Source organism: Musca domestica, unplaced genomic scaffold, assembly GCF_030504385.1.
Source record: "Musca domestica strain aabys unplaced genomic scaffold, Musca_domestica.polishedcontigs.V.1.1 13, whole genome shotgun sequence".
NCBI lineage: Eukaryota > Metazoa > Arthropoda > Insecta > Diptera > Muscidae > Musca > Musca domestica.
The window spans coordinates 3982781-4002290 of record NW_026712172.1 but is presented as its reverse complement, the minus strand read 5'-3'; the positions used below and the strand labels follow the sequence as shown (position 1 = coordinate 4002290).

The 19510-nt window shown below is 35.2% G+C and overlaps 2 protein-coding genes across 5 annotated transcripts in view; one reads left to right on the top strand and one right to left on the bottom strand.

The window, feature by feature from the left end:
- Positions 1-19510, bottom strand: part of LOC131800808 (putative uncharacterized protein DDB_G0282133) — a 75968-nt gene that overhangs the window by 19962 nt on the left and 36496 nt on the right. The window lies entirely within an intron of this gene.
- LOC131800809 (uncharacterized) lies at positions 15615-17656 on the top strand. The gene is made up of 2 exons (XM_059118527.1): positions 15615-17454; positions 17519-17656. The coding sequence occupies exon 1, from the start codon at positions 15749-15751 to the stop codon at positions 17399-17401; it is 1653 nt and encodes a 550-aa protein (XP_058974510.1). The 5' UTR covers positions 15615-15748; the 3' UTR covers positions 17402-17454; positions 17519-17656.

Below are 19510 nucleotides of genomic sequence, written 5' to 3'. Positions count from 1 at the left end.
CCACCGCTATCTAAAACGCCAGATAGCTGATTTAACAAACCTACTTAATTTAGAAAAGCTGGTGAAAAAGCACTAATGAAAGCAACTGCAGACTCAAAACTATTTTTTTTTTGAGTAGTTTTTGGATTATTTTTTAATAATTTTCTCAAGTTTTGGTGAAATTGGTCAAAAATTATATATTTCTAGTAATCGGCACCCCCTGCCGACTACTGGCAAATTCCTTTTTTCTGTTCCTAATGTCGGCATTAAATAATATAACAGAAAAATGCTTAGGTTAGGTTAAAGGACGCGCGGTTATCATATGACAACCGTTCCACTCGGAGACCTATAGGTCCATTGTGTTCATGCTAGAAGAATGTTAGGAAAAGAGGAAAAAGTGGTTGGTAGAAGAGGTGAAGATAAGAGATAAAGTTATAGAGTGTGATCTACGGCTGAGGAGTTTGCCGTGTCGTCTTTAGCCACTTGAATTTTCTGGCTAATTGAAGGATTACTATAGGGTCAGTGTTAGAAAAGAGGACAGATCATGTGACACTAGTTCTGGGCAGTGGCAGAGCAAGTATCGACTGTCTCGATTTCTTCATCATCTTGACAGTTCCTACAGCAGTCAATGTCGTCGCTGTCCCATTTCGAGGTCATAGCCCTCACCTTACAATGACCTGTGATGATACCCACCACATGTTTTAAACCAGGTTTTGACAATGACATCAGCAATCTTGTTGTCTTCTCTGAGAGAGTGTGCCAGATTTTTTAGAGATGGTGCATCCCATTTCGTCCAGTCATTTTTGTTGGATTCTCTCAGAGTAATGTCTGTGACTGACCTGCAGGAAATGGCACAGTGGTGGTTTAAACGAGTCGTCTACTTCAATTGTAGTTGATTCGGATCCTAGCCTGGCCAATTCGCCTGCAGTCTCGTTACCTGGGATGTTATAATGGCCAGGACCCCAACAGAGCTTGATGGACAACCCAGTGTTTTCCAAGACTTCCTTGCAGTTCAAAACAGACCTAGACTTGATAGTAAAGGAATTTAAGGCCCACAGTGTCGCTTGACTATCGACATATATAGTCACCGGACCGCTGACCTCAGTGCTCCTCGTGACCAGCAGGTCTATGGCCTTTTTGACCGCAAAGATTTTCGCCTGAAATACGCTACAGTTGTTTCCAAGCTTGTATGATTCACGAACATTAAGGGTATCACAGAAGACACCAGCTCCCGTACCACACTCCATCTTTGAACCGTCGATATAAACAGCTATGCCGCGGAAAGGTGGTTTGTTATGGGTCCAGCGTCTCTGTCAGGTATGTGTATGTCAGGTGGGTAGAAGCTTAATCGTGGTGAAATATAGTCACTTGCATAGGCTATCTCCCCCACATTCCTTATACGTCCTAGAATCGCAGAATGTCCAAGGGGTTGACTGCGCCATTCGCTTAGTTCTCTGAGTCGAAAAGCACTCCTGAATGCCTGTTCCTCCACATGTATGATCAGCGGACTTAAGCCCAGTAGAGTATCCAGTGCTGCTTTAGGCGTGCTCCTGAAGGCACCCGTTATTAGTAGGCATGCGCCTCTTTGAACTTTGTTAATGTGTCGTGAGTAGGTTGACTTCTTAAAAGAATGCCACCATACTAGAGATCCATAGGTTAGAATGGGGCGAACGATTGACTCATACATCCATTTAATGATATGTGGTTTGAGGCCCCAGCTTTTACCTATGGAGTTCTTACAGGAATAAAGTGCATTCAAGCCTCTCTTAGCTCATTCCTCAGTGTACCTCTTCCAACTTAATTGGTGGTCAAGGATAGTGCCAAGGTATTTGGCTTCTGGTGAGAGGTTTAAAGTGACTCCATCTAGTCTCGGTGGTGTAAATGAAGGATATTTACGTCTTTTAGTAAAAAGGACGAGCTCTGTCTTTGATGGGTTCACGCAAATTCCATTGTGACGCGCCCGCCGTGATTGGGTGACTAGAGCTCCTTGCATTAGGTCCGAGATTGTTTGCAGGGATTACATGGCAATTAATAGGACGACATCATCAGCGTATGCGACTACTTTTATCCCTGTTACCTCTAGATCTATAAGTATATTGTTAATAACCAAAAGTTAGAGTAATGGTGATAGGAAGCCCCCTTGCGGAGTGCCCCTAGTGACCGATTTCCTGACGGATGTTTCCCCAATGCTCGAGTTGATGATTCTGCTGCTAAGCATAGTATCAACCCAGTCTATTAGGAGTTGGGATACCTTAAGTTTTGATAGTGAATCATGAATGGATTCTAACGTGACGTTGTTGAAGGCTCCCTCAATATCGAGGAAGACAGCCAAGGTGAATAAGGAGCCATTCATGTTCTTCTCTATATACCCTACGACATCGTGTTGCGCTGTTTCAACAGATTTACCTTTCATATAGGCATGCTGAGCAGTGCTGATGGCGGTCTTGGGTAATAGAGATCTGATCTCTATGTCTATCAGCATTTCCAAAGTTTTCAATAAGAAGGATGAGAGACTTATCGGTTTATAGTCCTTAGGAAGTGAGTGACTCGGTTTCCCCGCTTTGGGGATATAAGTGGCTGAACAGAAAAATGCTTGATTTGTATGTTTTTAAGCTATAAAATTATCTTTATGATCGGAGCTCATTGTTTTTTTTTTTTACAGAAAGAGAGCAGAGAACACTGTTGACGTTTTTTTTTGCAATTACTTCATTATTTGGTCAATTCTATTCTTAGTTATTTAAGTTTAAATTTCAAGACTGCCGACTACTGGGACATGCTGAACTTAGGCGCACTTACCTTATATCGATTTTATTTTTTATTTGAGTTAAGAAAAGTGAGTAATTTCATTTCTTAGTTCATGTCTGATTTGAACGATAATTAATTTTAGCCTGCCGCTAAAAGAATATTGTTGTGTATACGCTGGGAAAATTGCGATATTACTTTGAAATTTTTCAGAATGTGTGCGAAAATTGCGTAAGAAATTTTTAAGAAGAGAAGCACCATCAGCTCAGTATGCAAAAAATGCATAATTGTGGTATTTTGGGCACAGAGAACCCGCACGCATACATTGAGAAGTCGATGAACCAAAAACGAGTCACTGTTTGGTCTTATCGTTGGACAATTTTTCTTTGAAAATGAGCTTTAGGCGTGCTCCTGAAGGCACCCGTTATTAGTAGGCATGCGCCTCTTTGAACTTTGTTAATGTGTCGTGAGTAGGTTGACTTCTTAAAAGAATGCCACCATACTAGAGATCCATAGGTTAGAATGGGGCGAACGATTGACTCATACATCCATTTAATGATATGTGGTTTGAGGCCCCAGCTTTTACCTATGGAGTTCTTACAGGAATAAAGTGCATTCAAGCCTCTCTTAGCTCATTCCTCAGTGTACCTCTTCCAACTTAATTGGTGGTCAAGGATAGTGCCAAGGTATTTGGCTTCTGGTGAGAGGTTTAAAGTGACTCCATCTAGTCTCGGTGGTGTAAATGAAGGATATTTACGTCTTTTAGTAAAAAGGACGAGCTCTGTCTTTGATGGGTTCACGCAAATTCCATTGTGACGCGCCCGCCGTGATTGGGTGACTAGAGCTCCTTGCATTAGGTCCGAGATTGTTTGCAGGGATTACATGGCAATTAATAGGACGACATCATCAGCGTATGCGACTACTTTTATCCCTGTTACCTCTAGATCTATAAGTATATTGTTAATAACCAAAAGTTAGAGTAATGGTGATAGGAAGCCCCCTTGCGGAGTGCCCCTAGTGACCGATTTCCTGACGGATGTTTCCCCAATGCTCGAGTTGATGATTCTGCTGCTAAGCATAGTATCAACCCAGTCTATTAGGAGTTGGGATACCTTAAGTTTTGATAGTGAATCATGAATGGATTCTAACGTGACGTTGTTGAAGGCTCCCTCAATATCGAGGAAGACAGCCAAGGTGAATAAGGAGCCATTCATGTTCTTCTCTATATACCCTACGACATCGTGTTGCGCTGTTTCAACAGATTTACCTTTCATATAGGCATGCTGAGCAGTGCTGATGGCGGTCTTGGGTAATAGAGATCTGATCTCTATGTCTATCAGCATTTCCAAAGTTTTCAATAAGAAGGATGAGAGACTTATCGGTTTATAGTCCTTAGGAAGTGAGTGACTCGGTTTCCCCGCTTTGGGGATATAAGTGACTGAACAGAAAAATGCTTGATTTGTATGTTTTTAAGCTATAAAATTATCTTTATGATCGGAGCTCATTGTTTTTTTTTTTACAGAAAGAGAGCAGAGAACACTGTTGACGTTTTTTTTTTTGCAATTACTTCATTATTTGGTCAATTCTATTCTTAGTTATTTAAGTTTAAATTTCAAGACTGCCGACTACTGGGACATGCTGAACTTAGGCGCACTTACCTTATATCGATTTTATTTTTTATTTGAGTTAAGAAAAGTGAGTAATTTCATTTCTCAGTTCATGTCTGATTTGAACGATAATTAATTTTAGCCTGCCGCTAAAAGAATATTGTTGTGTATACGCTGGGAAAATTGCGATATTACTTTGAAATTTTTCAGAATGTGTGCGAAAATTGCGTAAGAAATTTTTAAGAAGAGAAGCACCATCAGCTCAGTATGCAAAAAATGCATAATTGTGGTATTTTGGGCACAGAGAACCCGCACGCATACATTGAGAAGTCGATGAACCAAAAACGAGTCACTGTTTGGTCTTATCGTTGGACAATTTTTCTTTGAAAATGAGCAGGGTGTGGCCGTTACTTTATCGGGTTGTATGGAACGAATATAATTTTAAACTTTGTAGAAACATTTCGTCATTACATTGCGCCAAGATAACGAAATGTCTAGAGTTCATTAAAACTGTGGCTCACAATTAGGAAGAGCGCTAAAGCTTAACGTGGACAGATAGAGGACATTTTCTATGCCAATCATCCTAGACCATGTTCCCAAAGTTCATTGGATTGCGATCCATCTATCGAAAACTCAAATAAGTTAAAAAGTATAATTCGGTTGTGCCGACGAACAATAAAACTTCGATGCTATTTGATCTTTCGCGAAAGAGGAGAAGGGACTGATAAATTCCATATTCACATCAGATTTCTTGTTGGTAAGAGTATGTGATACATACAGTTTGAAGGAAATCATTGGCTTTGTTCGCATGTTATGAGAGTTATAATTATTCAAAATGTTGTACCTTTTTTGGAAAGTACCAGAAGGAGTGAACCATCTCCATACTAGATCTTATGTTGGCAGAAAAAAGGATGTGTCAACTAGAGTCCAAATTTTAAAATAAAAAAAAAAGAAATCATTGGCTTTGTTCGCATGTTATGAGAGTTATAATTATTCAAAATGTTGTACCTTTTTTGGAAAGTACCAGAAGGAGTGAACCATCTCCATAATAGATCTTATGTTGGCAGAAAAAAAGGATGTGTCAACTAGAGTCCAAATTTTAAATTAAAAAAAAAAAAACAGATATTTTAAAAAATCGTAAATCTTTATTATACCGTAAAATAACCCGAATGAGGTTATGTATGGAACAAGATATAGTGCAGATTGCCGCCGCGGCTTTGCTGGCACATACGCGATCTTTTAATAAAATTGTCAATGACCATTTTTGCATTAATGCTGCGGTATTTAATTAATGCATCGTCCAATTCCCTTTTTTAAGGCTTGAGTCGTCGTCGACTTATTCGCGTAAATCATCGACTTCAAAAAACCAAGGAAGGAAAAGTAGTCAATTCTGGTCTCCAAAACGCGGGATAACATGATAACAGATGCAGTGATTGAATTGTTTCTCTGGCTGTGTGGCATATGGACCGTATTCATGATACCACAGGCCCTTCAAATTCATTATCGTTTTACGATATCTATTATAAATCGCGTTCTAGTTGGGACACCCATTTCGCATTTTATGAGCGTTATGTTTACTCAAAATTTTAACCCGATGTGGGGGTGGTATCAGGAAGATCTGGCATTAGTAGAAATATAGGGATTTGTGAAATTTAAAGAGAATAGGATGCTTGTAACTCATTTTATAAGAGTAACTTGAAGGAGTAGAAATATTCAGAGGCATTTTATAAGAGTTATAATTATTCGAAATTTTGACCGGTTGTGGGGAAAGTACCAGAAAAAGTGATCCTACATATTCCATCTTTACAACAGATCTTGTGCTAGTAAAAATATTAGAATGTGTAGAGTTTTGAAAGAATCGGTCACAATGTTGACCCTTTGTTGGGGAAATACCAGAATAAATGGTCTATTCTATCCGTTCTTCATACTACATCATGTGTTGGTAGAAATATTGAGCAGGTTGAAATTTGAAAATTCTAATACTTCCCACGCAATTGGTTAACATTTTGAATAATCATGGTTTCTGGACCCTCCTGCACAATAGATAAAAATTGCAAAAAAAAAAAAAAAACAAATGTCATGGTCAGTGAAGAAAGTAATTGATAAAGTTCCAACTTTGCTCATCGTAGCATTTATTAAAGACGCATACCAGTTAACTCATTTTTTGGAGTTAACGACAAAAGTCGGTAAAATTAAAATGCTTGTAATTTCGATAATTTACGAATTTTATCGGTAAGTTAGCAATGAAATCAAAGTAGCCACTAAGACCTACCGATGGATACCAATGTTGCAAACTTCAACTCATTTTTTATATCGAAATGTTGTCGGTAACTAAAAAATGAGTTAGAGATTCCCATTACAGAGTCGAAAATGAACATTATTGGCTAACTCATTCCCCATTAAAGTTAAAAATTCATACATGTATATTATATAAAACCAATCGATTACCCCATAAATGCCAAATTTGGTCTTTAGTAATATTTCTATCGACCTTAGGTCTGGAGGCAACATGGAAATGTTGGTCTTTAATTCCTCGTAAACCTCCCCAAAAAGGTAAAAAAATACAAAGAAATTTGCTTTTAATAGATCAGCTGTTATATACAGGGTGAGATGAAAAAACTGCAACCAAATTCAGACTGCTGTCATTTCGTCCGACAGCTGTTAAAATTATTCCAGTGACAGCTCATTATATTGTTTACAAGCATTTGGTGAGAATTTTCCAGAAAAAAAGTTATTCATGATGGAATTTTTTTTTTTTATTTTTTTTTTCGAACGTTCCCACGCCTCACATTCCCACCCCTGCCGACCGAGGGGGCGACCTCCCTTTACGGAGGGATCGCGTACACATCATGATCCGCATCATAATGGGAATTCAGTAGGAAATTTAAAACCAGCTACAGAATTTAATTCATCAGCTAGTTTGTCAAATAATAAAACATGTATGTTAATTGTTTAAAAATAAAATTATTCTAGATTTAATAACTTTTAAACTCATACCAAAATCTACATTACAGTACACAGAATTAAAGTCAACACACATTTTACTAAGAGGTTCGCCCATTGAATAATTCGTGCGGTGAAAATCAGTATATAATAATTGGTAGTATCTACTAGATCTAAACGGAACATTAATTCTAATAGATGAAATCAGAAAATCTGAGGGTATATTACCATTTAATATTTTTAGCACAAACATGGAGTTCAACATAATACGTCTGCTTTTAAGTGTAGGCAATCTAATTAATTTTAGCCTGCTAGCATAAGAAGGCAAAACAAAATCACTATTCCAATGTAAACCTCGTAAGGCAAATAGCAGAAATTGTTTTTGCACGGATTCTATTTTATCTGAGTATATTGCATATTGAGGATCCCATACAACAGAACCGTATTCCAATATAGGTCTAACAAGAGACGTAAATAACTGTTTTGTTATATATGGATCAGAAAATTCTTTGGCCCACCGTTTAACAAAACCTAAAACACCATTTGCTTTATTTACCATTGTTATTACATGGCTATTAAAATTTAATTTTGGATCCATCAAGAGGCCAAGATCAACAAATGAATCTACAGTTGATAATGAATGACCGTCAATATTATATTTTAATATCAGAGAAGAAGATCTGGAGAAGTACATATGCTTACATTTGCTTAAATTTAACTCCATACAATTTAACGTGCACCATTTAAAAAGGCTATCTAAATCGTTTTGAAGTAAACTCGCTCGTTTATCACAATTATGGGAAATGAATAATTTAACATCATCTGCGTACATTAACAATTTCGAGTAATTTATGGAATTAGGTAAATCGTTGATAAATAAAAGAAAGAGGACCGGTCCAAGGTGACTTCCTTGCGGAACACCCGATGGAACGTTAATCGTTTTGGATAGATACCCTTCAAACAAAACTAGTTGTGATCTATTTTGTAAGTAAGATGATATCCATTTGACTAAGTTTGTGTTGAAACCCATATAATTTAATTTATATATTAGGAGTTCATGGTTAACCCTATCAAAAGCTTTACTAAAATCGGAATAAATTGTATCAGTTTGTTTACGCTGAACAAATCCTTTTATTACTGTTGACGTAAATTCTATAAGATTTGTTGTAGTTGAAAGACCACTACGAAAACCATGCTGATATGGACTCAATATAGATTGAATTTTCTGTGAAATTACTGCAGTAATCAATTTTTCAAACAATTTTGGCATGGCACTTAATTTTGCAATTCCTCTATAATTTGACACATTAGTAAGACTACCAGACTTATGTAAAGGTATAATATAAGATTTTTTCCAAAAAGTAGGAAAGTGACCAAATTTAAGTGAATAATTAAACAATATAGTTAACGGAAGTGCTAATGTTTCTGAACAATATTTAAGAATTATATTAGGTATGCCATCCGGTCCTGGACATTTAATCGATTTTAAACTACGCAGACTATTGGATACATCATTGTTATAACCCAAACCAAAATGCCTTTCCAATGACTTGGCAATATATTCATATTACAATTATCGTATTCATATTACAATTATCGTACCATCTGTCATTTAGAAAAAAAAAAGCCACACCCTTCTTGCAAATCACACAATCGATCGTATTTCAAATCATACGATCGAATCAAAAGACCAATAAATAATCATACGATGTATCTAGAATTAAAATAAACAATTATGTATATTGCACTCATTCACAAATAAAGATTTAGTTCTATTCCAGCAGCAAACTTTAATTGACGTGTTATTTTTTAACGCGAGTTTCGCCAAAGGGAGGAAACTCACTTTAGTTTTTAAAAAATATAATACTATTAAGAATGATTAAAATTTCATGACGTTGATGATGGAATTTAAGCGTGATAGTGTGATTTCTTTATAAATGGTAGAATTGGTTCGAAAAGTAAAGAAGCGATTTAATCGGAACTCGTGAGCTGAACATATCGCAATATTCCTTTCGGCGAATATTGAAAAAGGAACTCGGGGTAAAGCCATTGAAATTCCAAAAAGTGCAAGAACTTACGCTGCAACAGAAAGAAAATAAACTCAATAGAGCTAAAGAGTTGCTTCGATTGGCCGAAAGTGGTGAACTGCCGAATTTGGTTTTCTTCTTCAGCAGTTTGTAAACAAACAAAGTGATCGTGTTTACTTGCCAAAGAGGTCAGCTGAAAATATGTACCTTCGGTTGGCCACCAGAACTAAAGCGCCGACCCATGGTGATGGTGTGGGCCGCCATAACAGCTGATGGTCGCTCTCCGCTCGCTTATCGCGAAATTATTTTGGAGGGTGTATTAAAGCCTTGGACACGCAAACATTTTGGCCGCAGACGTTGAACATTCCAACAGGACTTAGCACCATCGCACTCAGCACGGGCCACCCAAGAATGGTTAAAAAATGAGGTTCCTCGCTAAATTTCCAGCGCGCAATGGCTACCAAAATCTCCGGATACCAATCCGTTGGACTATTGTGTCTGGAGTATTTTGGAATGTAAGGTTGGCACTAAAAAATACCAATGTGTCGATCACCTCAAGCAAGCGCTTCGCCGGGAATGGGCCAAAATACCGCAGAGCAACATTCGGGCAGCTTGCGACGGTTTCTTTGGCCATTTGAAGGTCACAATTCGTGCCAAAGGGTTTGATGCTATTTCCGACATTTTTTGCTTTAATTCGATAAAATTAAAAAAAAAAATAAAAATTATGGCGTTTGACTTTGTTTTATTTTAGTTTTCGTCATTTTTGTTGGAATTTCCTGAAGTTCTTAACAAATATCATTGTTAAGGTTCAAATTACATAATTTCAGAAAAAATTAAAACTTATTCACACACACGACAAAAACTTAAAGGGCTATAAGTACGGTCGGGCTTTTTATACCCTCTACCACTATCTTTATCAAAGTAAAATTAAATAATGAAAAGAGTAGAATATGTTAATTAGAATATCAATCCGTTTTATTTAAAATGTCCCAAATAGCGAAATCCCTCTTTTATTTATTGTTGTAGAAACCTCAATAATATCAAAAATCGGGAGGTACAATTATATGGTGGCTATACCAATTAGAGGACCTTAACCGAACATGTTTCGCAAGAAGAGAACAGACCTTTCAAGAACCCCAAATGTCAAGTTTCAGCTGATTTCGTTAGAAATTGTGTCCAAAACCATCAAAATACCGAAAATCGGGAGATGTCCTTATATGAGGGCCACACCAATTAGTGGAACATTTCAGCTGATTTAGTTGGAAATTGTGACAGAAACCTTAAAAATACTTAGGTGCTAAAATTAAATATGTACCAATATAGCTCATTTCCAATACCAACAAATTTGCATAAAATATAAACAAATTAATAAGACAAATTACACAACACACAATTCTTACGTTAACTTTGTTTTAGAGGAAAACGTCTGCTCTAATTTAACGTCAAATTTGAACTAAGTCTTTTTCCATCTGTGTTTATGTACTAAATTTCTGTAAATATGTGCACAGTGGTCCGTATCAGTTTTAAAGTTCATTCTTTTTTCCGGTGGTACATTTATGATATGTAACATTTCTAATGTGAATCGTCTTTTGTAGTTGTTTTCTTGTGCCATTATATTAATATCCTTAAAGTTCGGTCTATGTCCTGTTAATGTGCAATGTGCTGCTAGAGCTGTCTTTTGTTCTAAAGGTTTGTCTGATTTTTGATCCGATTTATGTCCGGAAAGTCTAGTTTTTAATTTTGTTTTTGTCGTGCCAATATATACTTTTTGGCATATATTGGTTTCGTCGCCGTTGCATGCTATCTTATAAACGACATTGCTCTTGTCCTCCTTTTTTGTCTTCGTTTTAGTTCTACTGAACATATTGTTGACACTGTAATTGGTTTTTAAAGCTAATTGGTATTTGTCCTTATTATACGCGTTCGATCTGCAAAATCTCTCCGAAAATCCAGGTATATACGTCAAAGATTTGTATGATATTTCCTTTCCTTCTGTAATTTTAACATTTGTATTCTCCTTTACACGTTTTATTAAACCGTCGATTGTTTTTTGTGGGAAATCATTCTTTGTTAATATATTTCTTATTTTTAATTCATTATTTTGGTGGAATTGCTGGTCACTTATATTGAAAATTCTATGTATAAAGTTTGTCGCTGTATTTATCTTCACTCGTCGGGGATGTTTTGAAAAAAAGTTTATCAATCGTCCAGATGCTGTTGGTTTTTGGTACCAATCTAACTTGAGGTTGTTGTCGTGTCTTATGATTATTGAGTCTAGATATGGTAGCTTACCATCTTCCTCTACTTCATGAGTAAACTGAATGTTTTTGTCGAATGTATTTAGTATCTTTAGTGTGTTTTCGATTTCCGTTTTCTTTATTATGCAAAATATATCATCTACGTACTTCGATAATAATCTCGGCTTCGTCATCATCTTTTCTACGGAAACGTCCAATAATACCTCCATTACCACATCAGCTATGATCGGCGACGCTGGGGAACCCATTGGAAGTCCTTTTCTTTGTTCGTACACCTTGTCTTGATATACGAAGTATCTGGAGTCTTTTATACAAAGGGTCAATATTTCTATAAATAACTCTTTTGGAATTTTTGTATAGTCCTTGATTATATTCCATTTTTCAGCGATTGTCTTTAGTGCTAAGTTTATTGGGATGCTGGGGAACAATGACACTACGTCAAATGATATTAAGGTTTCGTCTTTTTCTATTTTGACATTGTTAATTTTAGATTTAAAATCCACTGCGTCCTTAATGTTGTATTTCGAGTCCTTCGTCAAATGTTTTAAAATATCTACTATGTATTTGGACAGTCCGTAGGTAGGTGAATTTATGGATGAGCATATCGGTCGTAGAGGCACTCCTTCCTTGTGAATCTTTGGTAAGCCGTAAATTCGTGGTGCGATTGACGTATTTGTCAATAATTTGTTCTTTTCGTTAAAATCTACAATATTCATTTTATATAGCACATCCACAAATTTGTTGTTTTTATTTTGTAGTGCAGTCGTTGGATCTCTTTTTAGTCGTCGATATGTACACATATCCCGAATAATGTCATTCATTTTTATTTCGTAGTCCTTTTTATACATTGCAACTGTCTTACCCCCTTTATCTGCATTTAATATTAATACGTCCTTATTATTTTTCAAAAATGTTCTTGTTTGTCCCACTGTGTCAATTATAAGTTTATCTCTTATACTTAATTTTCTCCGTTTTAAGTGATCGTCAATGAGTGACACTAATTTTATTCTTGCATCTTCTTGATCTTCTTTGTTGTTTAGTGTCTGAATACACTCTTCGCTCTCAGCAATAATATTGAGTAGGGGGAATGATGTGTTTGTTGTTGGCAAAGCGAACTTTGGACCCAGTGACAACAACCACTGAACGTCATTTGGAATATCTTCGTTTGTGTTATTGATGAACCATTCTTTATTATGTTTTATGTTGAGTTCTGCTTGTTGCTTTTCTTTTAATCGTTGATATTTGTTGATGTGTCTTGTTTTATTATTGTTGTCATAACTCTTGCGGAGAATATTTTCACTCTCAATAAAAGTGTTGTAATCATGCTTGTCCATAAACTGTTGAAGGATGTCTCTTGTTCTTGAAAGTATTGTTTTGTTGGTGTGAAGTTCTTTGTGTTTTTGTTGTATTAAAAGTTTTAATATTTTCAAATGAAAATTTTGGTTATATGTTTCTAATGTTGACAGTAAAATTGGCGGGATTTCATCGTTTCGCTTGAAAATGTTGTAGGTGTTTTTTGTTGCATTGGAGATGAACGTTGGTATTATGCCTATGTTTCTGCATTTAATTAAGTACGTTATGGATGCAGTCAGATTTGATACTTGTCTATTATGCTTTGAGTATTGTTTCGTGTTGTTGATCGTGTTGTTGTCATATTTATCTTTTATTTCTTTGTATAATTGCATCTTGAACTTGATATCTTACTCTTAATTCGGTGTGCCTTCCGTGTAATGATAATGTTGTTATTTATTGTTGACCTGGTAGATTTTAATATTTTTGATGATAGTTCGGCTGAAGGTCAGTAAAACAATTTTATTTAGTTATCTCCTTTTTTCTCTTTATTTATCCAATATTTCGATTGTCATCGACAATCATCTTCAGGGATCTGTTACAAATAACACAAATTATTACAAATTAATAAGACAAATTACACAACACACAATTCTTACGTTAACTTTGTTTTAGAGGAAAACGTCTGCTCTAATTTAACGTCAAATTTGAACTAAGTCTTTTTCCATCTGTGTTTATGTACTAAATTTCTGTAAATATGTGCACAGTGGTCCGTATCAGTTTTAAAGTTCATTCTTTTTTCCGGTGGTACATTTATGATATGTAACATTTCTAATGTGAATCGTCTTTTGTAGTTGTTTTCTTGTGCCATTATATTAATATCCTTAAAGTTCGGTCTATGTCCTGTTAATGTGCAATGTGCTGCTAGAGCTGTCTTTTGTTCTAAAGGTTTGTCTGATTTTTGATCCGATTTATGTCCGGAAAGTCTAGTTTTTAATTTTGTTTTTGTCGTGCCAATATATACTTTTTGGCATATATTGGTTTCGTCGCCGTTGCATGCTATCTTATAAACGACATTGCTCTTGTCCTCCTTTTTTGTCTTCGTTTTAGTTCTACTGAACATATTGTTGACACTGTAATTGGTTTTTAAAGCTAATTGGTATTTGTCCTTATTATACGCGTTCGATCTGCAAAATCTCTCCGAAAATCCAGGTATATACGTCAAAGATTTGTATGATATTTCCTTTCCTTCTGTAATTTTAACATTTGTATTCTCCTTTACACGTTTTATTAAACCGTCGATTGTTTTTTGTGGGAAATCATTCTTTGTTAACAATATGTTCAGTAGAACTAAAACGAAGACAAAAAAGGAGGACAAGAGCAATGTCGTTTATAAGATAGCATGCAACGGCGACGAAACCAATATATGCCAAAAAGTATATATTGGCACGACAAAAACAAAATTAAAAACTAGACTTTCCGGACATAAATCGGATCAAAAATCAGACAAACCTTTAGAACAAAAGACAGCTCTAGCAGCACATTGCACATTAACAGGACATAGACCGAACTTTAAGGATATTAATATAATGGCACAAGAAAACAACTACAAAAGACGATTCACATTAGAAATGTTACATATCATAAATGTACCACCGGAAAAAAGAATGAACTTTAAAACTGATACGGACCACTGTGCACATATTTACAGAAATTTAGTACATAAACACAGATGGAAAAAGACTTAGTTCAAATTTGACGTTAAATTAGAGCAGACGTTTTCCTCTAAAACAAAGTTAACGTAAGAATTGTGTGTTGTGTAATTTGTCTTATTAATTTGTAATAATTTGTGTTATTTGTAACAGATCCCTGAAGATGATTGTCGATGACAATCGAAATATTGGATAAATAAAGAGAAAAAAGGAGATAACTAAATAAAATTGTTTTACTGACCTTCAGCCGAACTATCATCAAAAATATTAAAATCTACCAGGTCAACAATAAATAACAACATTATCATTACACGGAAGGCACACCGAATTAAGAGTAAGATATCAAGTTCAAGATGCAATTATACAAAGAAATAAAAGATAAATATGACAACAACACGATCAACAACACGAAACAATACTCAAAGCATAATAGACAAGTATCAAATCTGACTGCATCCATAACGTACTTAATTAAATGCAGAAACATAGGCATAATACCAACGTTCATCTCCAATGCAACAAAAAACACCTACAACATTTTCAAGCGAAACGATGAAATCCCGCCAATTTTACTGTCAACATTAGAAACATATAACCAAAATTTTCATTTGAAAATATTAAAACTTTTAATACAACAAAAACACAAAGAACTTCACACCAACAAAACAATACTTTCAAGAACAAGAGACATCCTTCAACAGTTTATGGACAAGCATGATTACAACACTTTTATTGAGAGTGAAAATATTCTCCGCAAGAGTTATGACAACAATAATAAAACAAGACACATCAACAAATATCAACGATTAAAAGAAAAGCAACAAGCAGAACTCAACATAAAACATAATAAAGAATGGTTCATCAATAACACAAACGAAGATATTCCAAATGACGTTCAGTGGTTGTTGTCACTGGGTCCAAAGTTCGCTTTGCCAACAACAAACACATCATTCCCCCTACTCAATATTATTGCTGAGAGCGAAGAGTGTATTCAGACACTAAACAACAAAGAAGATCAAGAAGATGCAAGAATAAAATTAGTGTCACTCATTGACGATCACTTAAAACGGAGAAAATTAAGTATAAGAGATAAACTTATAATTGACACAGTGGGACAAACAAGAACATTTTTGAAAAATAATAAGGACGTATTAATATTAAATGTAGATAAAGGGGGTAAGACAGTTGCAATGTATAAAAAGGACTACGAAATAAAAATGAATGACATTATTCGGGATATGTGTACATATCGACGACTAAAAAGAGATCCAACGACTGCACTACAAAATAAAAACAACAAATTTGTGGATGTGCTATATAAAATGAATATTGTAGATTTTAACGAAAAGAACAAATTATTGACAAATACGTCAATCGCACCACGAATTTACGGCTTACCAAAGATTCACAAGGAAGGAGTGCCTCTACGACCGATATGCTCATCCATAAATTCACCTACCTACGGACTGTCCAAATACATAGTAGATATTTTAAAACATTTGACGAAGGACTCGAAATACAACATTAAGGACGCAGTGGATTTTAAATCTAAAATTAACAATGTCAAAATAGAAAAAGACGAAACCTTAATATCATTTGACGTAGTGTCATTGTTCCCCAGCATCCCAATAAACTTAGCACTAAAGACAATCGCTGAAAAATGGAATATAATCAAGGACTATACAAAAATTCCAAAAGAGTTATTTATAGAAATATTGACCCTTTGTATAAAAGACTCCAGATACTTCGTATATCAAGACAAGGTGTACGAACAAAGAAAAGGACTTCCAATGGGTTCCCCAGCGTCGCCGATCATAGCTGATGTGGTAATGGAGGTATTATTGGACGTTTCCGTAGAAAAGATGATGACGAAGCCGAGATTATTATCGAAGTACGTAGATGATATATTTTGCATAATAAAGAAAACGGAAATCGAAAACACACTAAAGATACTAAATACATTCGACAAAAACATTCAGTTTACTCATGAAGTAGAGGAAGATGGTAAGCTACCATATCTAGACTCAATAATCATAAGACACGACAACAACCTCAAGTTAGATTGGTACCAAAAACCAACAGCATCTGGACGATTGATAAACTTTTTTTCAAAACATCCCCGACGAGTGAAGATAAATACAGCGACAAACTTTATACATAGAATTTTCAATATAAGTGACCAGCAATTCCACCAAAATAATGAATTAAAAATAAGAAATATATTAACAAAGAATGATTTCCCACAAAAAACAATCGACGGTTTAATAAAACGTGTAAAGGAGAATACAAATGTTAAAATTACAGAAGGAAAGGAAATATCATACAAATCTTTGACGTATATACCTGGATTTTCGGAGAGATTTTGCAGATCGAACGCGTATAATAAGGACAAATACCAATTAGCTTTAAAAACCAATTACAGTGTCAACAATATGTTCAGTAGAACTAAAACGAAGACAAAAAAGGAGGACAAGAGCAATGTCGTTTATAAGATAGCATGCAACGGCGACGAAACCAATATATGCCAAAAAGTATATATTGGCACGACAAAAACAAAATTAAAAACTAGACTTTCCGGACATAAATCGGATCAAAAATCAGACAAACCTTTAGAACAAAAGACAGCTCTAGCAGCACATTGCACATTAACAGGACATAGACCGAACTTTAAGGATATTAATATAATGGCACAAGAAAACAACTACAAAAGACGATTCACATTAGAAATGTTACATATCATAAATGTACCACCGGAAAAAAGAATGAACTTTAAAACTGATACGGACCACTGTGCACATATTTACAGAAATTTAGTACATAAACACAGATGGAAAAAGACTTAGTTCAAATTTGACGTTAAATTAGAGCAGACGTTTTCCTCTAAAACAAAGTTAACGTAAGAATTGTGTGTTGTGTAATTTGTCTTATTAATTTGTAATAATTTGTGTTATTTGTAACAGATCCCTGAAGATGATTGTCGATGACAATCGAAATATTGGATAAATAAAGAGAAAAAAGGAGATAACTAAATAAAATTGTTTTACTGACCTTCAGCCGAACTATCATCAAAAATATTAAAATCTACCAGGTCAACAATAAATAACAACATAAAATATAAACCTTTGTGCCAAAAAGCTCTAGATTAAATAATGAGGACTCAATCGTGATTTCAATAGACAGACAGACGGACGGTCGGACATCGCTAAACCACCTTACAATATTATTCTGATAAGGAATATATACTTTTTGGGGTCTCCGTCAAATATTTCGAGTGGTTGAAAGGGGAACGGCAAATTGGATATACCCTCCATTGTTTGGTGGAGGATATAAATATGTGAGACAAATGTCCCATCGAGAGCTTAGCTGTTTTTATCCCGACTCATATTAAAATGAAAGTTCTTCTCCTTCAAACAACGCCGTTTTCCATGTAGTATTCGGCCAGTGGAACCAGCTGCGTGTACCCGAGTTCCTATGAAATTACTACATATCGAGACATTGTTTAAAGTTTCGCCGGAAACGAGGCACATTCCATTACAAATTAATTCTTTATCCATCAAACTCAAAGTTTGTGACCTCTAGAATGGTTGCGATGTAATATGTACAGCGGACGAACGAAAGGTAGGGCTAAATCGGTTCGAAGTGCGGAGACGATCCGAGTATAACGGTGGGGCTAGCGCCCTAATGTTGGTATGTTATAAACTTATGAGAACATATAATACATCCCAGTTGGAGTGGGGTTTACAAATTTAAGATTGTTTTCGAAGCGGCTTGATTTTTAGTGATAACTTCTGTCCCTACATATTTGACTTATTTATACAACTTTCGCTGACTTAACAATAACTGACCAAGAGGATATCGGGTATTTCCGGGCGTATTTAAAGAAATTGTAAAAGTGTTAAGTTTGTGACAAGGGCAACCCCATTGCACTTTAATTAAAAATGACACCGAAGTCTCGATATTTTGGGGGGAATATGTATTATTCACTACCGATCGCAAAGACTAAAGATTACACTAAGATAAAAATCGACGGACAGAAATGCAATGCGGAAGGATTTAGCAAAATCACAAATGGCTTAACTCATATTCAAGGCTTTTGTCTTGCATTTGCATTTTTGCAATATTTATATAACATTCCATGATAACCAGTGAAGACATACAAATCATAGAAATACCAGCCAAAAGAACACACAATCTAATTCACGTCGTAACGTTTGCCTATGAATTTGTCTATAAAAGTTGGATATCAACAATATATGTTGAGCGATCAATTTTTTTCACATCTGGAAATATCATCAACGAAAGACGTACTAGACTTTTGAGTTCTAACATGGACAAAATAATGCTTTTGCCTAAAAACTGTCGGGAAATGTTTCATATTTTGCTCTGTTATATTATGTACTCCCATAAACTCAGTGGCACAATCTCTGCGAGTTCGTCATTTTCAAAAAGTCGATCTTGTTTAAAATTGTTTTACCTCAAAATCTTTCCGATAAGATAATTGAGAATAAATGTTGGCCTGCTAGGGTATTTGTAAAAGAATTTGAAGAAAAATCACAAAATTTAGCTCATTCACCTCACTTACCAGTTCCTAAATTGATTACAACATGGTTAAAACCATCCATATTGAATACCGAAGTTTTATGTCCAAAATATAAAATATATTGAAAAGATCGTATAAATAAACAAGGTGGGGATGTAACATATCTATCCAATATATTTCGACTAAAGGATTTTGATGATATTGAATTTTTCAGTCATATTCTTGGCGATTTTAACTTGCCATCCATTAAGAGGCTCTCATCGCCAGATTCAGAATAGATGACTCCTTTAACCCCATCTGGGAATTCTTTTGCTTTTGCGATTTAGACCTTCATAAAATAAATAGTGTAGAAACTACTTATGGAAAAATTCTTAACTTAGCATTTGTTTATATCACACAGTATTTTATAATT